This window comes from Trichoderma evansii, assembly GCF_050947405.1.
Source record: "Trichoderma evansii strain SZMC 28006 chromosome Unknown GGI43scaffold_29, whole genome shotgun sequence".
NCBI lineage: Eukaryota > Fungi > Ascomycota > Sordariomycetes > Hypocreales > Hypocreaceae > Trichoderma > Trichoderma evansii.
In genome coordinates, this window is record NW_028145177.1 from 322190 (window position 1) to 339900 (window position 17711).

Sequence of the window (17711 nt, forward strand, 5' to 3'; positions counted from 1 at the left end):
TAAAATCTCGAAGAACTAGGTCGCTTGCAGTATAGCGCCTGGCAGCCTGACTCTGGTTTGGTCCTCTGCCTTGCAGCCTGATAAAATGATGCATAATATCACGTGGCAGTATTACCACAACCGGCAGTGAGGAGGAGTTCAGAGCTTATAATGCTTATTAGTAAGCGGCGAATGCCGGCAGCATGGTTGACAGAATTATTAGTAGTTCGTCAGTGTATGTTTTGCTGCTGTGCTAGTAATGCGGACGCCTGCTACCTTGGGATACCCACCTCTATAAGCCCATTATTATCTTTTATAGATATCTTTTCTCTGCATATTACTCAGATGCAGTGCTAGTAGTACAGCTATCAGAATCATCGCCGTCTTGTAATAGTGCCCATTATTTTTTTCCCTTATCATTTTGGGTACCGCCAAGCCAAGACACAGCGTCTCTGCTGCGCGTCTCTGTTATTTTGTCATCCAATTAGCTGTACCCCACCATCCAACCAGGCCGGTCTGTGCACCCACCTCGAGGTACGTACCGCGCAAGGCAGGCAGAGCTGTGCCTGACGTGGACATGGAACTCAGGTGTGCTTGTTTGTACACGCTGAGAGAGCATCATCATAACTTAGCCATCAGCTAAACCTCTGCTCGATACACCACTCTCCACCACTCTACTGCGCTGCTCTACACTGCAGCTTCTTTTTCTATTCTTTCTTTTGTTAATTGTCTACCGGCGGGGTGTAGATTCTGCCTTCAACAGCCCTCGAATTGCTGGGCTTTCATAGCATTCTTTCGCCTTCCATCTCCGAATCTCGCCCCTCGATCCGTCCTTGAAAACTCCCACCATCCCAACAACATCTCCGCTGTCCTCGCCTGCAGCACTTCAATATGCCTGGCTTGGTATCAGCAACCGGCGTGCTCGCCTTCCTGGCTGACGAGGAGCCTGAGCTCCGAGTCTTCGCTCTGCAGACGCTCAACGACGACATCGACACCGTCTGGACCGAGGTCGCCGGCAGCTTGAGCCAGATGTATGTTTTTATCCATTCTCGAGGGTAGCGTTGGCGTTTCCCCCACTAACTGTTTGCGATTCCAGTGAGGCCCTCTACGAAGACGAGTCCTTCTCCGAGCGCCAGCTTGCAGCTCTTGTGCTTGCCAAGGTCTACTACCATTTGCAGGCGTACAATGACAGCATGGTCTTTGCCCTGGCCGCAGGGGATCTGTTCAAGATTGAAGCTCCCGGAGAGTTCGAGGAGACCATCATCTCCAAGTGCGTGGACCAATACATCGCCGCCACGTCCGCCAAGCATGCCGCTCCCAAAACCTCCAAGCCTTCAGACCTGCCCGAGCTGTCTACCACGTTCGCCAGCTCAACAGAAGCCGTCCTGTCGCCCACGACTCCCTTCTCTCAAACTACTCTGCCACCGAAATCCCTGCTTTCTCGGGCTTCCATCGATAACACCATACTAGACGCAACATTCCAGCCCGTAACAAAGGAAGGCCGCTCAGGATCTATTACTCAGCTGCCCAACACCGTGGCCGAAGCTTCTCTGCAGAGAATCATCGACCGCCTGTTTGAGAGCTGCTTAAAGCAAGGCCGGTACAGGCAAGTTGTTGGTATTGCTGTCGAGGCCAAGAATCTCGATATCCTAAGGCGAATTATCAAGCGCGCCAGCGAGGATGAGAAACTATCCGAGGCCAAGGGATCCGATGGCCAGCCCGGTCCCGCCGAAGAGCTGATGGAATATATTCTTGGCATCTGCATGGATGTCGTTCAAGAGAGAGCCTTCCGCACAGAAATCTTGCGGTTAATTCTCGATCTTCTGAGCGATATCCCGAACCCCGACTACTTTGCCATCGCCAGATGCGTCGTCTACCTTAACGCAGACGAAGAGGCATCGCGAATGCTCCGGAACCTTGTTGCCAAGGACGACCGCACTGCGACCGCCAACGCATATCAAATTGCGTTTGATCTTTACGACAACGGCACACAAGAATTCTTGGGCAAGGTTTTGGCATCTCTTCCTTCTGGGGAGCCCCCAAAGAAGGAGGAGGGAGCTGAGGGCGATGAAAAGGCTGAAGAGAGCGAATCGCTGCTGGAAAACCAACAGAGCGCGCCCGAAGATGAGCTTCCCGAAGAGGTTGCCAAGGTCTACCGCAACATTCGATCTATCCTTGACGGCTCCAAGACTATCCGCCTGAATCTTGAATTCCTTTACCGCAACAACCACACGGATCTGAGCATTCTCAACAAGGTCCGAGACAGCCTGGAGGGCCGTAATTCCATCTTCCACACTGCTGTCACCTTTTGCAATGCTTTCATGAACCAGGGCACGACAAACGACAAGTTCTTCCGCGACAACCTCGAGTGGCTCGGAAAGGCTGTCAACTGGTCCAAGTTCACTGCCACAGCTGCCCTCGGAGTCATCCACCGCGGCAACCTGTCACAGTCTCGAAAGCTTCTCGAGCCATATCTTCCCAAGCAAGGTGGCCTCAGCAACGGTTCCATCTTCAGCCAGGGAGGTGCTCTGTATGCCTATGGCCTCATCCACGCCAACCACGGTGCAGGAGCTCTGGAATACTTGAAGATGCAGTTCAGCCAAGCCGAAGAGGAAGTCGTCCAGCATGGTGGTGCCTTGGGTTTGGGTATTGCCGGTATGGGCACTGGTGACAGCGAGATTTTTGAGAAGCTCAAGGATGTGCTCTTCCAAGACTCTGCTCTTAATGGCGAGGCTGTTGGTCTGGCCATGGGTCTGATCATGCTCGGCACTGGAAACGTCAAGGCCCTGGAAGATATGATTACATATGCTCATGAGACAACCCATGAAAAGATTGTCCGCGGTGTGGCCATCGGTATGGCTCTGATCATGTACGGCCGCCAAGAGGGCGCCGATGTCTTGATCGAGGGCCTCCTCAACGACCCTGATCCCACCCTGCGCTATGGTGGTATCATGACCGTAGCTTTGGCTTACTGCGGCACTGGCAGCAACAAGGCTATCCGAAAGCTGCTCCACACTGCTGTGAGCGATGTCAACGATGATGTTCGCCGAATCGCCGTCATGAGTCTGGGCTTCATCCTCTTCCGCAAGCCCGGTAGCGTTCCCCGTATGGTTGAGCTGTTGTCCGAATCCTACAACCCACACGTCCGATACGGTTCCGCCATGGCACTAGGTATTTCTTGCGCTGGCACTGGACTCGACGAAGCTATTGACCTCCTCGAGCCCATGATGAAGGATCCTACCGACTTTGTCCGACAGGGTGCTCTCATCTCACTTGCCATGATTATGGCACAGCAAAATGAAGTCATGAACCCCAAGGTGTCTTCTATTCGAAAGACGCTGAAGAAGGTCGTTGGTGACCGACACGAAGATGCCATGACCAAGTTTGGCGCTGCCCTTGCCTTGGGTATCATCGATGCGGGTGGCCGCAACTGCACCATTGGCCTGCAAACCCAGACCGGCAACTTGAACATGGCCGGTATCGTCGGTATGGCAGTTTTCACACAGTACTGGTACTGGTTCCCTTTCACCCACTTCCTGTCTCTCAGCTTTTCGCCAACCGCCATTATCGGCCTTGATCACGACCTGGAGATGCCAGACTTCAAGTTCCACTGTGCCACTCGCCAGAGCCTGTTTGATTATCCTCCTGAGCAAGAAGTCAAGACAGAGGAGGGACCCGCTCTTATTGCAACCGCCATTTTGTCTACCACAGCTCAGGCTAAGAGGAGAGCCCAGAAGAAAGAGCGGGCTCAGCGTCGTGAAAGCATGGATATCGACAGTGCTCCAGCTAAGGGTGGAGACAAGATGGAGGTGGACGACGACAAGGCCAAGGAAGAGCCCAAGGACAAGAAGGAATCTGACGACAAGGATACAGCATCCACTGACGCTAAGAAGAAGCCCGAGAAGGAGAAGGTTGGCTACGAAATTGAAAACATGAGCAGAGTTCTGCCAGGCCAGCTGAAATATATCAGCTTCCCAGCCGGTCGATACAAGCCAGTCAAGAAGGTAAATTTCACCTATATGCCTGCATGATATAATAATATGCTAACATTTTATTTAAAGCCAACTGGTGGTCCTCTCCTCCTCGACGATACCCAACCTGACCAACCCAAGTCTCTTCTTGAGGAGAAGCTGAAGAAGGTGACCACCGAACGTGCCCCTGTAGCCGGGCAACAGGTCGGCAGAGGTGGCGCAGGTCGCACTGCGGGAGCTGGCAGATCTATCCTGGAGGGCATCGTGGATCCTAATAGCAGAGGCGTCAACCCCCTCATGGAGCAGCTTCTACGTAGCCAGGGACGCTCTCCCTTTGGCGGTCTCGTAGACCCCCAGACCCCTGGTGGTGACATTTTATCAGGGGCAGCGGCGGCAGCCGGAGTGCTCACCGCTGTAGATGAAGATGGCGAAGGTGATGAGGAAGCTGGTGTGCCAAACGCATTTGATTACTTCTCCGATGGAGAAGACGAAGAAGAAGAGTAGGCGATGTTGTAATGTAGTGGCGACGAATCCTGGGCGGAATGTAGTGGCTTTGCAGATTTGTATCAATATACGAATTAGAACGGGGCGGCTGGCTGGCTGGCTAGACCTATTTCGAGCGAGTCTTTTGAAAAATAGGGACGACGAGCAGTGGATAAGAGGGGGCGTAAAGGATGGAACGGAAGGAAGTAAAAACAGAAAAGTGACAATACAACTTTGAGTTTTCTACAAACTGTTGAAGCAAGTGTGTCTGTCTTGTGAGAAATGAAGTATGATATCAAGAAAAATGATTAATCCATGATTGACGTCTCACTCTATTGTCATGTAATTTGATAGTTCGTCGATTTTATTCTGTCCAAAGGGTATATAGATATACAACAAAATGACAAACTCCTACTCCATCTCTCTACGCTATGCTAATTCGTACATTCATTGTTGAATTGAACGGAGCGCGCTCACGATCCCAGGCAAGAAACAAACAAACAGACAAGAAAAGAAAAAAAAAAAGGAGCGATAAAAGAAAAAGAAACCTTCTTCTCCAACTCTAATATTCTCATCCCTTTAAATTATCCTTCTATGACCTCTTTCATGGTGATGATTTCCCATCTTCAGAATCACCGCTCTTCTTCTTCTTCGGAATTATCGCATTGGGGGAACATTCAGTGCAGACCTGGACACGGTGCCAGGCAGTAGCGAGGTTGCCTCGAAAGTTCCACGTCGCAGCATGGCTCTCTGGTTGGGTATTGTAAACTTCATCTGTCGCCTTGATAGCAACTGTAGTACATCTCTTGTTGCTTTTCGTGGCTTCGGCGTTTTCGTTGGTCGCCCTTCTCGCACTACCTCTTCTAATGGTGTTCTTGTCCTCGTCGCTCTCCTGGTTGGATGCTGCGCCTTCCGGTGTTTTGAATGCTTCCAGGGGTATATCTCCGTTGAATTTCCATTGTTTCCAACTCCAAGCTTTGCCATCAACCTTTGGGGCTTGGTCGGGGAGCAGATTTGCTTGCGACCAACTTTTGCCATCGTCAAGCGAGACGTCGACTCGGATGACTGCTCGTCCACCGCCGGAATAGGCGTATCCATGGAGAGTTACCTCTTTCGCTGGGTTAGCTGAGTTGCTTGATGATGATTGACCTGACAATGTCCAGTCGCCCAGCTTAACACCAGTGATGGCGCTCTGGACAGGTAGTTCCTGGATTGCCGGAGCTGCCTCCCAGTCAACCTTTGTTTGATTAGGGCCGAAACACTTGTAATCCTTTCGCTGCCACTGGCTAGGGCTCTCTTCGTCACTTAATGTGATTTGTCTTAGCCACTTGACAGACCGAGCAGCGACGTGCCCAGGCACGATGGATCGTAACGGGTAACCGTGGTCTCTTGGTAATGGCTTGCCATTCATGCCGTACGCCAACAATACATCACCCTGGGGATCTACGGCCTTTTTGATGGGTATCGATGAGCCGTATGCCTCCACACCAGAGAAGTGCACATGCTGAGCCTCACTGGTACCATCTCTCACAGTACTAGCATCAAAGCCGGCATCAGCAAGGACATCGGCCAGCGAAACGCCCTCCCACGATGCATTGGAAATGGCCCCAGCTTCCCACTGCAGGCCGTTCGTAGGTCTACCAGATCCTCGGCTCATATGGCTTCGGCGGTTTCCGGAGCACTGTAGCACAGCAGTCACCTTTTTCTCAGGGAACTTGGTCTTGAGTTCGCGTAGTGTATAGTCCTTTGTGGTGCCATCGGGGAGCTCAATGGTTAGGACGTGTGCTTCAGCCTCATCCTCTGTGAATTTGGGAACCCACATGTGGTTTCGGACATAGAACAGGTCAGTGGGAGTGATGAACTGGGCGCTGAGCGCTTGCTCAGGAGTCTCGGCATTGCGAGGCTTCAGCGTCCGGGTAATGAGATCCGGGTGCCTGATCGGGTCGTCGGCGAACGGATCTTCGATTGCCTCCTGAGCTGGTTTGCCGTCTACCAAGTCAGCTTGGTCGATATAGCCGATAAGATACTGGTTGAGTATATCGTAGACATAGTCGTTTTTGTGAATGGTGAATATGTTCCAGTAAGATTCAATTGCGCCGCCGGCTGCTCGCAGAATGACCGGTCCACCGGGATGAGCCGGTATCCAGTCGGTGATGTCGTAAACTTTGTCGCCGTGCGTGACCCATGGGCGTTCAGACTTGCTGTCATGCTTGCGAATCTCGGACATGCGGAATCGTGGAAGATTTGGGTCGCGGCCATCAAGGATAGTCACTGGGGCGTATCTCTCATGCTCAGAGTGTAGGGCTGCCGCGGCATCAAAGGCAGCGGGGGGCGTTCGATATAGAGCATAAGCAAATGATAGAAAGCCGATGCTGGCTAATAAAGCGACAGCTCGTGGGGAAATCTGCTGGGAAGGTGTTGCTTTGGTCTTCAGTGCCTCAGGGCTGTGCCGGGCAGTTGTTGGTCTAATAAATGTACGAGTCTGAATCCTAGACGTTGATATTCGGGTTGATAGGATCTTTTGTGGGCGGACTGCCTGGTGTATCTGCCGCGCGAGGCAGGCCGATGATCTAGAAGTCATTGTCGCGTGGATACGACCAGAAAGGCGTCAAGGTAAAGGAGGTAATGTACGGAGTGCGTTGCTAATGCTCATGCCAATCTGATATTTCTTATTATTGCTGGTGGAGACACAAAGAAAGTAAGAAAAGTCGGATACAAGAGCGGATACAAGGCGCAGAGGCAATTATGGCTTTAATACTGCTGACGATTAACATCACCGCTAACGGGCGCAGATGGGGGATAGGAGGCTGCTTACCTCGATAGACGAGATAAGCTGCAGCTTGTTCGTCCCAGAAAAAGGAGTGCGATCCCGGCCCTCCTTGCAACGGCTCGGTCCGCGAGATGTGGCGGTGATGCTTTTGCGGAGAGTGCAGAGATGGAGATCAAGATCAGATGTTTGCAAAGATGGCGAGGCGGGCGAATGAATCGAAGAAAGAAGAGGCATCAATGCCGTGGCAATGCCGAATCTTGTCCATGGCCAGGAGCAGAGCAGGGAGAGACACAGAGGCCGAGTGTACTTGGTACCGCAGATAACAGCACCACAATGATGGAAACCGACGATTACCGACGACAGGGTTCCGGAACGTCGTCACGCGGAACGTCAGTCGCGGATGGCAGAGGCGCTGAGTCTGTCGGATCGCCGCAGTGGATTTCGTAGTACGTAAGATGGTGCATCAGTCAAGCTATGGCAAATACATCACAGCTGCATGGCGCCCCTGCTAGAAGCACCCCAGGCACGCCGGCGGGGATGATACAGCGAGGGCGTGGCGCTGATTGGGTGACATTACAGCGGTCGGGAAGCCCTACAATGTTCTTAAATTCGGCTGTGCTGCCGCTGACCCTCTTTTTTGGCCCTTGTGGCAGCCTCCCCCTCGTTAGGGGTCGCATAGCGTCTGGTTGACCGACACCTCCGATTTCTTGAGGTTGATGGATCCTCCCGACGGCCCAGCAATCTGCTATCTCGTGTTATCTGTCTTTATCGCCTGTAGAATCTGATGTCTAAACCCCCAATCCCAATCCAATGCTACTTGTCCAGGTAATTGATCATGCCAATGAAAGGAGCGATAAAGCGACTTCTATATAAAGCTCCAATGCCAAATTAATTGGATGGAGATGCGCATCTCGACCTACATTAGCCTCATCTGCATCCTCCACTCCATCGTCAAACATCGGCTGTCGGCCATCAGCTTCGGGTCGTCGGTGGTCGGACCGTCGTTATGCGGCACAGCAAAAGGCCCTGCTCGACCGACCAGCCGATTGCGATGTTCCGAGAGGCTCTTTCAGCTGCTTTTTATGTCATCCCTGTGATACAACCTATTGTTACAAGGTGGAGAATCAAGGGCAGAGTAGAGCAGAGTCACTCCAGTGCAAGTCATCACGACACTTTGAGGCGACGCCCTTGCTTCGGAGGTCTCTCGAGATTCCATTATAATTATCAAGTACCTGAGGCTTTTTATCTTCGAAAACATCTGTAAAACCAAACGCGGGACACCATTTGAACGTGCTGCAAATTCACGCCAATTTGTGACTTAATTTTACCAAAATCCATTCTCGAGTCTCCAATCTCCATCATCTGGCCGCTATTTCTTGAAAAGGCTTCCCAGCGGCTATCGGTAACCGTCAACTTTTTTTCGGGCTTATTCACTCCTCCGTCGGCGAATATCTCTCTCTGATCAAAGGCCGGCTGCTCTATCGGAGTCCGCATTATCGCCCTTGGCAGTGTTATCTTTGGGGGCACTATTCTCGGCTGCATCATCCTTTAGAAATGGCAAATCCAAGGGTGTGACTTTGACTTCAATACCCGACATCGGCCCAGGGCTTTTCTCCTCAGCATCCTCCACCATGCTTGCAGGCCTGTCGCTGGCAGGCTTGGCGGCAAGCCTGTCGATAATCTTTTGAGAGTCAAAGATCTTTGGAGCTGCCTCCGCACTCTCGAGACCGAGCCTCCTTTTTCTCTTGACGAGTAGTTTGTTGAACCCATCCTTGAAAACATAGTACCCGCCCTTCGCCTTGTCAAACTTTCTCTGGTACCAGGCGGGTTCGCCCGGCGTTGGCTTAGGCCCGTGCTTGATATATATATCCACGACGATAAGGACGATAAAGGCGATACCAACGGCTGCTAAGAAAGCATAGGAGAAGCCAAGTTCCGTTAGGCCTTCTTCGCTCTTCTCCAAGTAATTGTGCGTGGCTGTGGCATTGGTGGCCACAAAGTCAGGAACACGCCTTATAACAGGGCTTGGAACTAGATATATAGCAGGAGCCATTGGTGAGAGACCGGCTTTCAGAAAAAGGTGAAGTAAAGTTCAGTCAAAATGCAGGATATATAAGAAGGTTGGTGAAAGCTTTTATCAAGGCGAGACTGATTGGCAGATCTGTGAAGGTCGTTGAGAGTTCCCAATGCTGATGAGCAATAAAGTGCAATATCACGAGATGAAGATGGTAGAAAGTGAATGATTGACAGTTTGCTCTGCTGCTAGCCAACAGATGGAAGATGTTGTCTCACCAATGAACCGAAGAGCAACAGCGAAATTATAGAGAGAGGAAATAATAGAAGTAGCAGAAAGTCTAGTCATCATGGAATCAATAAAATCATTTGAATTATATACCAGAGGGCTGCGGAGTGCCCAAGTAATGCCTCAACAAAAAAAAAATTACTTGTGAAGAGTAAAAGAACACGTATTTCCCAGCAATCTACAGAGGCGCCCTCAGCCATAGCAAGCCACCAAGTTGTCAAGTTATTTTACCTCTGCATCATCTTGAACTAGAAACTTGAAGTATATGTACGAATCGTGAATTATTCAGAGGATCCATACACTAGCAATCTTGATGGGGAACCCAATATCAACAGGCTTAGTGGGCCAAGAAATACGTAGCGATACGAGATGGGACAAATCTATATAAATAGTACAATGTTAACAATAAAGTTAGCAATACGGCCCACCAAAGAGAGGCTCTAATTTCATTTTTGTTGGGTTGGATTGATCCTTTGAATTTATCCACTTGAGAAGAGGAATTGTAGTTGCTGGCCAATCCGTGATTCACTCCAAATACACGTAGTACGTAGTAGAAGGATGCGAGTTCGTCAACAGTACGGTGAAAATAATGGCTGCCTCCCTGTATCCTTGCAGTAAACAAGTCAAAATTGAACACCTTCATACCACACGATAGGGAAACTCGACTGAGATCCAAGATCCGATGTTGAGGCAAACCCCCGCCTTTCCTCTATTTAAAAACGATAAAGTTCTCCTAGGATAAATAATGCCTTTGCTGACGGTTGACGAACAGGACTAGAGCTCTAGAGAGTTTTGATGTCCAGTTATCAGACGATAAGATGATTCTAGGAAAGATTTTGTGTATCGAAAATAACTAGGTATAGTACGTATCACCTTATCCACAAATTACCTATACTACCTCTAATTATAGTCAAATATCCGGATTGTATATGCGGTTTCTCACGATTCAATCCTTGCTCTTCTTACGCTTGCTTGTTCAGGGCCATTGATATAATGAAAACTAAGCATTTTCTTCATCCCTATAGTCTGCATACAAATCTATTTTATTCATTTCCCAACACATTGTATCATGGAAGCCTCCAGCATCCATCCGGGACTCAAAGGATTAACTCATTAATTACTCAAACCATGTTGATGACAGCGAACGTAATAGCATTCACAAATCTCTGCATCGAGATATGATTGATGATAAGATGATCATCAGACCGCGCAGCGTCCACCGACTCGTCATAGGCACAGTTTCACACTTCGCGGCTGCTACCCCAGAACTGATTCAGTCCACGGCGTAGCGCGGACCAGCTTGCCATCAATCGATTGGACCAGGACACAGTACTGCTGTATCTTGCCCACGCGGTCCCTTTCCATAACGAAAAGGTAGAATATATCTCACAAAACATGGATTTGCCATTATATCGCAAAGTTTCTTGACTCACAGGACCATTCATATAAGAACGAACTAGATAGATGTTAATTGTTATTCACCCTCATTTACAACTACATCTCTGTTGCCTATTAGAAATATCTTGCTTATTATCAAACCTACCCAATAAAGCCATCATACCATCCAGGTGCAATCCCTGCATTCCAAAACTAGAATAAGAATGGCAAAAATCTAGGCGTCGTAGCATGCCATCTCTCCCACTCAGCCCCAAACGCAGCCTTCAACACCCTCTCTTCCTCACTTACTCGCTTCCACAACAGCCAGCCAAAAGCTCCAGACAGCACAAAGGCATTGAAAAATACCCCCATGCACGTAATCTTCTCGTACAGCCACGGCGGCAGCCAACAGCTGATGACACCGTCCCAGCGAAGCAGCCAGAACGCAGCGCTGAATCCCAAAATCGCCGCGCCAGTGTAGCTCGGATGCTGCAGGTAGCCATGGAGACCGGTTGTGATCAAACGATCTGGCTTGGTGAGCTGAAACGTAAAGTTCTTGCCCAGGGATCTATACGCATAGAGCCGCAGAGGGATACCAGCACCAAGAACAAGAGCCAGCGGAATGGCGGTGTCCGCTGACCACCTGAAGAGGTTCACATCAAGGCCGTTCTCAGGGCCGTGGCCAAGAAGTGAAGGGGGCATATTGGGATAGCGGTAGGCCAAGGTGGCTGTCTGCAGAGCAATAATCGCGATAGGCGTCATCGCTATTTTGGCTATGTGCCTCCCAGTGAAGTGAATAGAGCTCAGGAAATCTTTGGACGCGGGAGCCAACTTGGTATCGGGATTAGGAGGACTAACTGCAGCATAAGTCCCAGCGGTTGCAGCCAGTGTAGCTGCGGCTAGTGAAGCTTGAGCGAATGACGGTATTAGAGACATGGCTGAAGTTGGCGATACTGGCCGTGTGTGTTGTTCTCGCAGATAGTCGAACGCAGATAGTCGAACTCAAAAAGTCGAGTTTCGCGACGTGAAGGAAAGCTAAGAGAAGGCTAGGCTGATATTATGTAAGAAATTATCAATTAAACCCGGTATGTCAGAACGAATTCCCAGCCCTGGAGATCGTCACTATTCGGTTACAGAGGCGCAGATTAGGAATCAAGGACGCCGAATTTGATGAATTTGCGGGGGAGGAAAATTACCAGAACCTGGTTTATAGATGGGATGCGAGAGTCACTACACAAGGAGATTTTCGAATTTTGCGACAAACATTACTGATAACAACTTTATACATTATATTCAACGTCTTGTTGTTCTCAATATGTAAATATATCCCGGCGATACGCGGTCGTCCGGTCGTCACGATAATAGACAAGCAGTACAGGAGAGAGAGAGAGAGATTCTAGACAACAAATAGTTTATGGCGAAATTCCTTTCTTCTATCATTAGCTAGGAAGTCTCGACAACAAAATCCAATTTTAGTATTGTCATGAAAGCTAGATACGATGTGATGATGGTATGTCAGTCTCGTGCACCAACCGATCAGGTAGTTTCGTGTTAACATGCCGCCTGCTTCGTCATCTCAAGGGTGACTAGGCCTCGCCAGAGCCGTGGCACGAGACTCAAGAAACGCTTCTGCTAGTCTTTTGGAGCCACAGCAATGATCAATGAGTCGTCGTTCAACTTTTCGTTGGAAATCGAGAGAAAAGGATGTCGATTTGTAAGGGTTAAATTCGTAGTTACCAACGACAGGCTTATGCAAGCGAAGTGCGGAGTACTTGTGCAGTCTTACAAATTACCAAAGAACATAGCGTACCTTATTTGCAGCGAATCAACAAGCTTTGTGCTAAATCGCCTGCGCTACTCTGCACAAGTCAAAAGAAGTGGCTTTGTTGGAGATCTCATTGTTGCATAGATACACGGCATAGGATAGGCGGTACATGGCCATGTCTCGCGTCCATGTACTCTTCATTTCCGGTACTTTACTCGGCCGTACTTCTTACATCGTCGCAGATTCGCCGTGGCCCAATCACATGGACGACTCTCGGCTGGTTTCGTCAACCATGTCGCCACCATTGGGCGCTACCAGGCATGGGCGAACTTGGTTTGCGTCTGTTTGGGGGGCAATTCAGGCAAATTGCTGGCCAGTGTTGCAGCAGGGCCCGGACCCCCGGTTTGCATGTGCTGATGGAGGGCGAGGAATGGCGCAACGAGCTGGTGCTTTGGTGCTGATTGAGGGGTTCTCGCTTATTTGGTGCCTGTGCCTGCTTCTGCAGTTATCAGCTGAAAGTCGCAGCTCTCTTATTCTCTCCATTGCCTTTCTTTTTCGAGATTCATCAAGCAGTTCCATCGAGAGCACGTCTTTGCTGACAGATACTGAGCGAGCGTCTGGCTGCCTTGCCTTGACTCGACTCCGCCTCGGTGAGCACGGAAGAGGAAGGACACACGCCAAACAACACGATCGGCCAACGGCGAGACTGACGGTGGATACGAAGACAGCAGAAGAGGATCGTGTGCCGTCTGGGGAAGTGGGCCGAAGGAGGAGACTGGCTGTGGGCCAGAAGCTGTAGCGCTGTCTGGGGGCGGGGCCGCGAGAGAAGGGATGAGATGCGAATTGATGGAAATGCCGGAAGGGGATAAAAACAATAGATGGAAGACGAAAAGATGCAAAAACAAGAGGTTAAAGAAGGCAGACGAGTGAGGCTCGAGATGCTGCCGTTTTGAGTAATGCACCAGGGCCAGCCAGAGTCGCTTGTCCTGTGGCCTGTTCCTGTCGCTGAATGAAAAGGGTGTGGTGTGATGATGATGATGCGCTGCTGTTTGCGTTGCAGTGCATCGGCTGGGGTGTGTGTGGCTTGTTGTCGCGTAACTTTACAACCTGTCGTATCTGCTATTAGGCGTGCAAGTACTGCTTCACACGTTGCATTGCGAAAGAGACTTTTGGCCATATCAAATTCGACGCCGCCCTTCCCAGGCTTCTCCGCACGGCAACTGCAGCGACCCTCGTCCCATCCATTCAGCGACCGTCTGAAGAGCTGGAACTCAGTGGCACACCGTGACTTCCAGCAGCAGATCCGATACTTGTCCCCTATTCACGGTCAGGTCACTGCTGGCCTACCCCGCCCGTCGCCAACTTCGCCTCCAGGTACTGCCTACTCGGGCGTATTTCCCGCCTCGTTTCTAGACCGCGTGAGGGTGGTGTCATCCCTGATTGCTGAGGGGAAGCTGGCAGAGATACCCAAGGTATATAAGGGATGCAAGCTGGCTTTTGCGTCTCTTTTTGTATCTCTTTCATCATCATCCATCCATCCATTGTTTGAGACAAGAGTATTACTCCAACATTGTACGACTGCGAATCATACAAACTCGTCCATTTGTACGTCATTTTGCTTCTCGCCATCCCCTTTTCACCTTTTCTCGCTTTTAATCGCCTTCAGACAGCTAACTGGTCGCTTTCTGCCTATTAATAGACATCCTTAGTCTTGTATTCCAATTCAACCAATCTTGGGAACAAGTCTTTCTCTCACTCTTAAACCACCAATCACCCCTCAACACAACACAAACAACACATCAATCCTTCTTCACAATGGCTCCTCGCGTTCCTCGTCTCCCCAAGGCCAGACCCACCGAGATCTTCTGCGTCTCCGCCGCCGGTGTTGGTGTCCTCGCGCCTCTGTACATGGCCTGGCCCGGTGCCGAAGAGAAGATTGCCAAGCAGACCACCAAGTGGGCTCCTCGCTGGGAGCGCAACATCACCTACTTCACCAACCCTGCTGAGAAAACTGCCCAGCGCATCGAGCCCCCCATCTCAAAGGTGGTAAAGAAGCTGGACGAGAAGCTGCCGCTCGAGAGAATGGCCAAGGGCATGGAGAGAGGCATCCGCAAGTCCATCGATCGCTTCGGTGGTGGCCCCAAGCCAGAATAAGCTGCATGACGGTGGTGCTTTTGATGTCTTTTTAGTTAATGGCTATCATGACCTTTCTTTTCTTTTGTATCATTGTCATGGCTTCTTTTGGGGACGGACAGACGGTTTCTGGAGACGGCTGGAGCCTATGAAATCATGGGGCTCGCCATTTGGCGTTAGTTAATTCATTTTATAACTTGAGACACCTGCATGCACTTCGTTTTGATTAGCGAAGCTGGGTCATAAATATAAAAAATTTGAATCATAGTGTCTAAACTTATGCTCTTGTGAAGCCCTCTGTACTCACCTATCCTTCCGACCCCAGCAGCCACAGCGTCTGCCGCATCTGCTTTGTAATATCAAGTCATGTTACCCCGATCCTTCACGCAAGCCCGATCCGTTGTGTGGCCTCATAAGGCCACAACAACAGGGTCTTGTATCTACCATCACCCAAAAAACACCGTTGCAATCTCAAACGGGCCAGTCCTTTAGATTAGATCTGGATCTCTCGGCGGAGACCCAGCTGACACATCCTCGGCATACGGAGTACTAGCCCAGTGGGCCATCGTCACGATCCGGACCTATCTTTATCTTAGCACCGTAGACCCTAATCCAGTAGGTCCCTGTTGACGGGGATCCTACCACGATGCGATGCTAAATCACCGGAGTACTTACAGTAATTGGATAGGTAATCAATATGGGGGGAAGCCCAAAAAAGGCCAAGTGGACTGACACGCACATATCGATAGTGCCAAGCGTGGAAAGAAATGCTCGTGCTTCCAGTTCCCATCACGGAGCACAGAATCCACCTCGGCCTCGGGTTGAGCTATAAAATCCAACGGGATTGCCCATCTACTTTTTTTTTTCACTACCGCTGAAATTCCCTCCTAGCTCTCTCTTTCTTCAATATTTGCTTCATCTGCGTAAATACTAATCGTGAATATTAACTCCCAGCTAAATATTACTTCACGATGGTATCACTACTAGAAGGTTCAGCCTTTGTGACCGGCGCCGCCTCCGGTAAGTCCAAGCTCCAAAGCCGCCACCAACAGCTTATTTTTTTTCCCTCACATTTTGCCTATCATCTAACCTAGTGGATCCCCATCTGCTCCACAGGTCTCGGTGAGCATACAGCCTATGCTTTTTGCAAGTATGGCATTTCCAAGCTGGCAATCACAGACATCAATCTGGAGGGCCTGAATAAGGTGGCTGCCAACATAGAGAAAGAATGGCCCAACGTCGAGGTGTTGGCGCTGCAGATGGACGTGCGCAAGGCCGAAGAGATTAAAGCCGTGTTATCCCAGATCGTTTCCCAGTTTGGACGACTAGATATTGCTGTCAACAACGCCGGTATCACTGGAAAATCGGCGCAGATACACACGCTAGATGAATCAGATTGGGAAAATGTGCTCAGCGTCAATCTCAACGGCGTCCACCGATGCCAGAAAGAAGAGCTCGGCATCATGGTGAAGCAAGAGTATGTATAGACTTGGACAAGAGATCTGCGATTCATTTTTGATTACTATCATTTGCTGACGAATATCCCCTCTTCTCCCCAACAATAGAGATCTCGGTGTACGACGAGGACGAGGCACCATCATCAACGTATCATCCATGTATGGCACTGTCGGGCCTCTGTCCCCCATCCATGTCACCGCATACTCGACTGCTAAGCACGGTAAGATTCAAAACTTTGCCTTAAAACTTTGACATTTAACCACAACATGAAGGGGGCCAAAAAAAACAAACAAATTGCCGTCACCATCGCTCAAGGGACACACACAGATATAATTGATTAGTATGCTGACTCTATATAGCTGTTGTGGGAATGACCCGGGCTGACGCCAGCTCCTACGCCGGCTCCAATATCCGCATCAATGCCATCTGCCCCGGCTATGTCAAGACACCCATGGTCAACGACGGCAGTGGTGCCGAGAATGAGGCCCATCCGCTGCATCGACATGCCCAGCTGACGCCATTGCGACGACTGGGCCTGCCCGAGGAGATTGCCGACAGCATCGTGTTCCTGGCGTCGCCAATGAGCAGTTTTGTGAATGGCTTTCCGCTAGTGGCTGACGGTGGATACAGCTGCTGTTAACTGACTATTAATTAGACTGTGTGTTTATTAGGAGCGAAACGGAGTTTAAAATGGATGCGATGAGATGAATAGTCTTTAACAAACAACACGAGCCTGTTTGATAATCTACAAACTACTACCTGCCTACCTACGCAGATACCTTATACCATACCATGTATATATATATTTCCCATTTTTTGCCAGCAATAAATCTCATAATCCCCATCACTCAGTTGATCCCGAAAGGGTAGCGTATTACCGCAAGAGTATTTGCTTATTGATAAGTACATGCACTTTGAGTAGCATCGATTCAGCCAACGATCTGACAACAAAGTAATAGCCAAGCATTCAAGCTGCTTCTCTAGATATGCACGCATCTCACCAATGACACACCGGTACAGAAACATCTATACCAATTCGGATATTATTGCCTATTAAAGGTGCTGACCTGCTGCAGATACTTTGGGCACATACAGCGCCACAGTGTTTTGAGGCTTAGTGAAAGCTTCATGTTTCTTTTTCCACCTCTTATTTCCAACAACTCTCAACTCAACGCAATCCAGCTCACCAATTAATAAGCCATCCGCTCAACCAGCTAACCAACCCCCTAATAGAAACTCGTTTTGACCATGCCGGCTTCCCCTCTCTCCGCCCAAGATCCTGCACCCCACACTTGCAACGGCGGGGGTTGACTGTTAGCACCTACTGTGAACTAGTAGCAAGCAGGCAAAAGTGGTCATCGGACAGTTTGCACCGTGGAATAAGAGACTCAATGTAGGATGGAAATACGGCATAAAAACATAAAAACCCCATGGATCATCCTGGTTAGCAGTATTTTCTATACTGATCCCCAG

At 49.8% G+C, this 17711-nt stretch overlaps 8 protein-coding genes across 8 annotated transcripts; 5 read left to right on the plus strand and 3 right to left on the minus strand.

Annotated features, from left to right (window-relative positions):
• The first annotated feature begins 746 nt into the window (after window positions 1-746).
• Window positions 747-4746, plus strand: GGI43DRAFT_230864 (proteasome regulatory particle base subunit RPN2 domain-containing protein). Its single transcript, XM_083200514.1, has 3 exons — window positions 747-1010; window positions 1076-3983; window positions 4041-4746. Exons 1-3 carry the CDS (start codon window positions 871-873, stop codon window positions 4452-4454), a joined length of 3462 nt encoding a protein of 1153 aa, XP_083056089.1. The 5' UTR covers window positions 747-870; the 3' UTR covers window positions 4455-4746.
• GGI43DRAFT_230860 (Oxidoreductase, molybdopterin-binding domain-containing protein) lies at window positions 4747-7241 on the minus strand. The gene has a single exon (XM_083200513.1). It carries the CDS (start codon window positions 7012-7014, stop codon window positions 5038-5040), a length of 1977 nt encoding a protein of 658 aa, XP_083056090.1. The 5' UTR covers window positions 7015-7241; the 3' UTR covers window positions 4747-5037.
• Window positions 7242-8566: 1325 nt separating this feature from the next.
• GGI43DRAFT_230925 (uncharacterized protein) lies at window positions 8567-9618 on the minus strand. Its single transcript, XM_083200516.1, has one exon. It carries the CDS (start codon window positions 9254-9256, stop codon window positions 8666-8668), a length of 591 nt encoding a protein of 196 aa, XP_083056091.1. The 5' UTR covers window positions 9257-9618; the 3' UTR covers window positions 8567-8665.
• A 1216-nt stretch (window positions 9619-10834) lies between these two features.
• Window positions 10835-11988, minus strand: GGI43DRAFT_416984 (methyltransferase family protein). The gene is made up of 2 exons (XM_083207359.1): window positions 11049-11988; window positions 10835-10961 (listed from the first exon to the last, which is right to left on the minus strand). Exon 1 carries the CDS (start codon window positions 11816-11818, stop codon window positions 11096-11098), a length of 723 nt encoding a protein of 240 aa, XP_083056092.1. The 5' UTR covers window positions 11819-11988; the 3' UTR covers window positions 10835-10961; window positions 11049-11095.
• Window positions 11989-12151: 163 nt separating this feature from the next.
• GGI43DRAFT_416986 (uncharacterized protein) lies at window positions 12152-14163 on the plus strand. Its single transcript, XM_083207360.1, has one exon. It carries the CDS (start codon window positions 12817-12819, stop codon window positions 13444-13446), a length of 630 nt encoding a protein of 209 aa, XP_083056093.1. The 5' UTR covers window positions 12152-12816; the 3' UTR covers window positions 13447-14163.
• Window positions 13561-14401, plus strand: GGI43DRAFT_230963 (uncharacterized protein). The gene has a single exon (XM_083200518.1). The coding sequence runs from the start codon at window positions 13676-13678 to the stop codon at window positions 14354-14356; it is 681 nt and encodes a 226-aa protein (XP_083056094.1). The 5' UTR covers window positions 13561-13675; the 3' UTR covers window positions 14357-14401.
• Window positions 14164-15045, plus strand: GGI43DRAFT_416987 (uncharacterized protein). The gene has a single exon (XM_083207361.1). The coding sequence runs from the start codon at window positions 14463-14465 to the stop codon at window positions 14799-14801; it is 339 nt and encodes a 112-aa protein (XP_083056095.1). The 5' UTR covers window positions 14164-14462; the 3' UTR covers window positions 14802-15045.
• Window positions 15046-15751: 706 nt separating this feature from the next.
• On the plus strand, window positions 15752-16878 carry GGI43DRAFT_388129 (SDR family NAD(P)-dependent oxidoreductase; the record flags this gene model as incomplete). The annotated part of the gene is made up of 4 exons (XM_083204024.1): window positions 15752-15800; window positions 15897-16257; window positions 16346-16458; window positions 16598-16878. 4 exons carry the CDS (start codon window positions 15752-15754, stop codon window positions 16876-16878), a joined length of 804 nt encoding a protein of 267 aa, XP_083056096.1.
• Window positions 16879-17711: the final 833 nt, after the last annotated feature.

Excerpts from the sequence above, each read along its gene's own strand:
- GGI43DRAFT_230864 (XM_083200514.1), top strand. The coding sequence starts at position 871 with ATGCCTGGCTTGGTATCAGCAACCGGCGTGCTCGCCTTCCTGGCTGAC. Across the intron at positions 1,011-1,075 it reads GCCGGCAGCTTGAGCCAGAT|TGAGGCCCTCTACGAAGACG; the intron begins GTATGTTTTTAT and ends TTGCGATTCCAG. Across the intron at positions 3,984-4,040 it reads GATACAAGCCAGTCAAGAAG|CCAACTGGTGGTCCTCTCCT; the intron begins GTAAATTTCACC and ends TTTTATTTAAAG.
- GGI43DRAFT_230860 (XM_083200513.1), bottom strand. The coding sequence starts at position 7,014 with ATGACTTCTAGATCATCGGCCTGCCTCGCGCGGCAGATACACCAGGCA.
- GGI43DRAFT_230925 (XM_083200516.1), bottom strand. The coding sequence starts at position 9,256 with ATGGCTCCTGCTATATATCTAGTTCCAAGCCCTGTTATAAGGCGTGTT.
- GGI43DRAFT_416984 (XM_083207359.1), bottom strand. The coding sequence starts at position 11,818 with ATGTCTCTAATACCGTCATTCGCTCAAGCTTCACTAGCCGCAGCTACA.
- GGI43DRAFT_416986 (XM_083207360.1), top strand. The coding sequence starts at position 12,817 with ATGGCCATGTCTCGCGTCCATGTACTCTTCATTTCCGGTACTTTACTC.
- GGI43DRAFT_230963 (XM_083200518.1), top strand. The coding sequence starts at position 13,676 with ATGATGATGATGCGCTGCTGTTTGCGTTGCAGTGCATCGGCTGGGGTG.
- GGI43DRAFT_416987 (XM_083207361.1), top strand. The coding sequence starts at position 14,463 with ATGGCTCCTCGCGTTCCTCGTCTCCCCAAGGCCAGACCCACCGAGATC.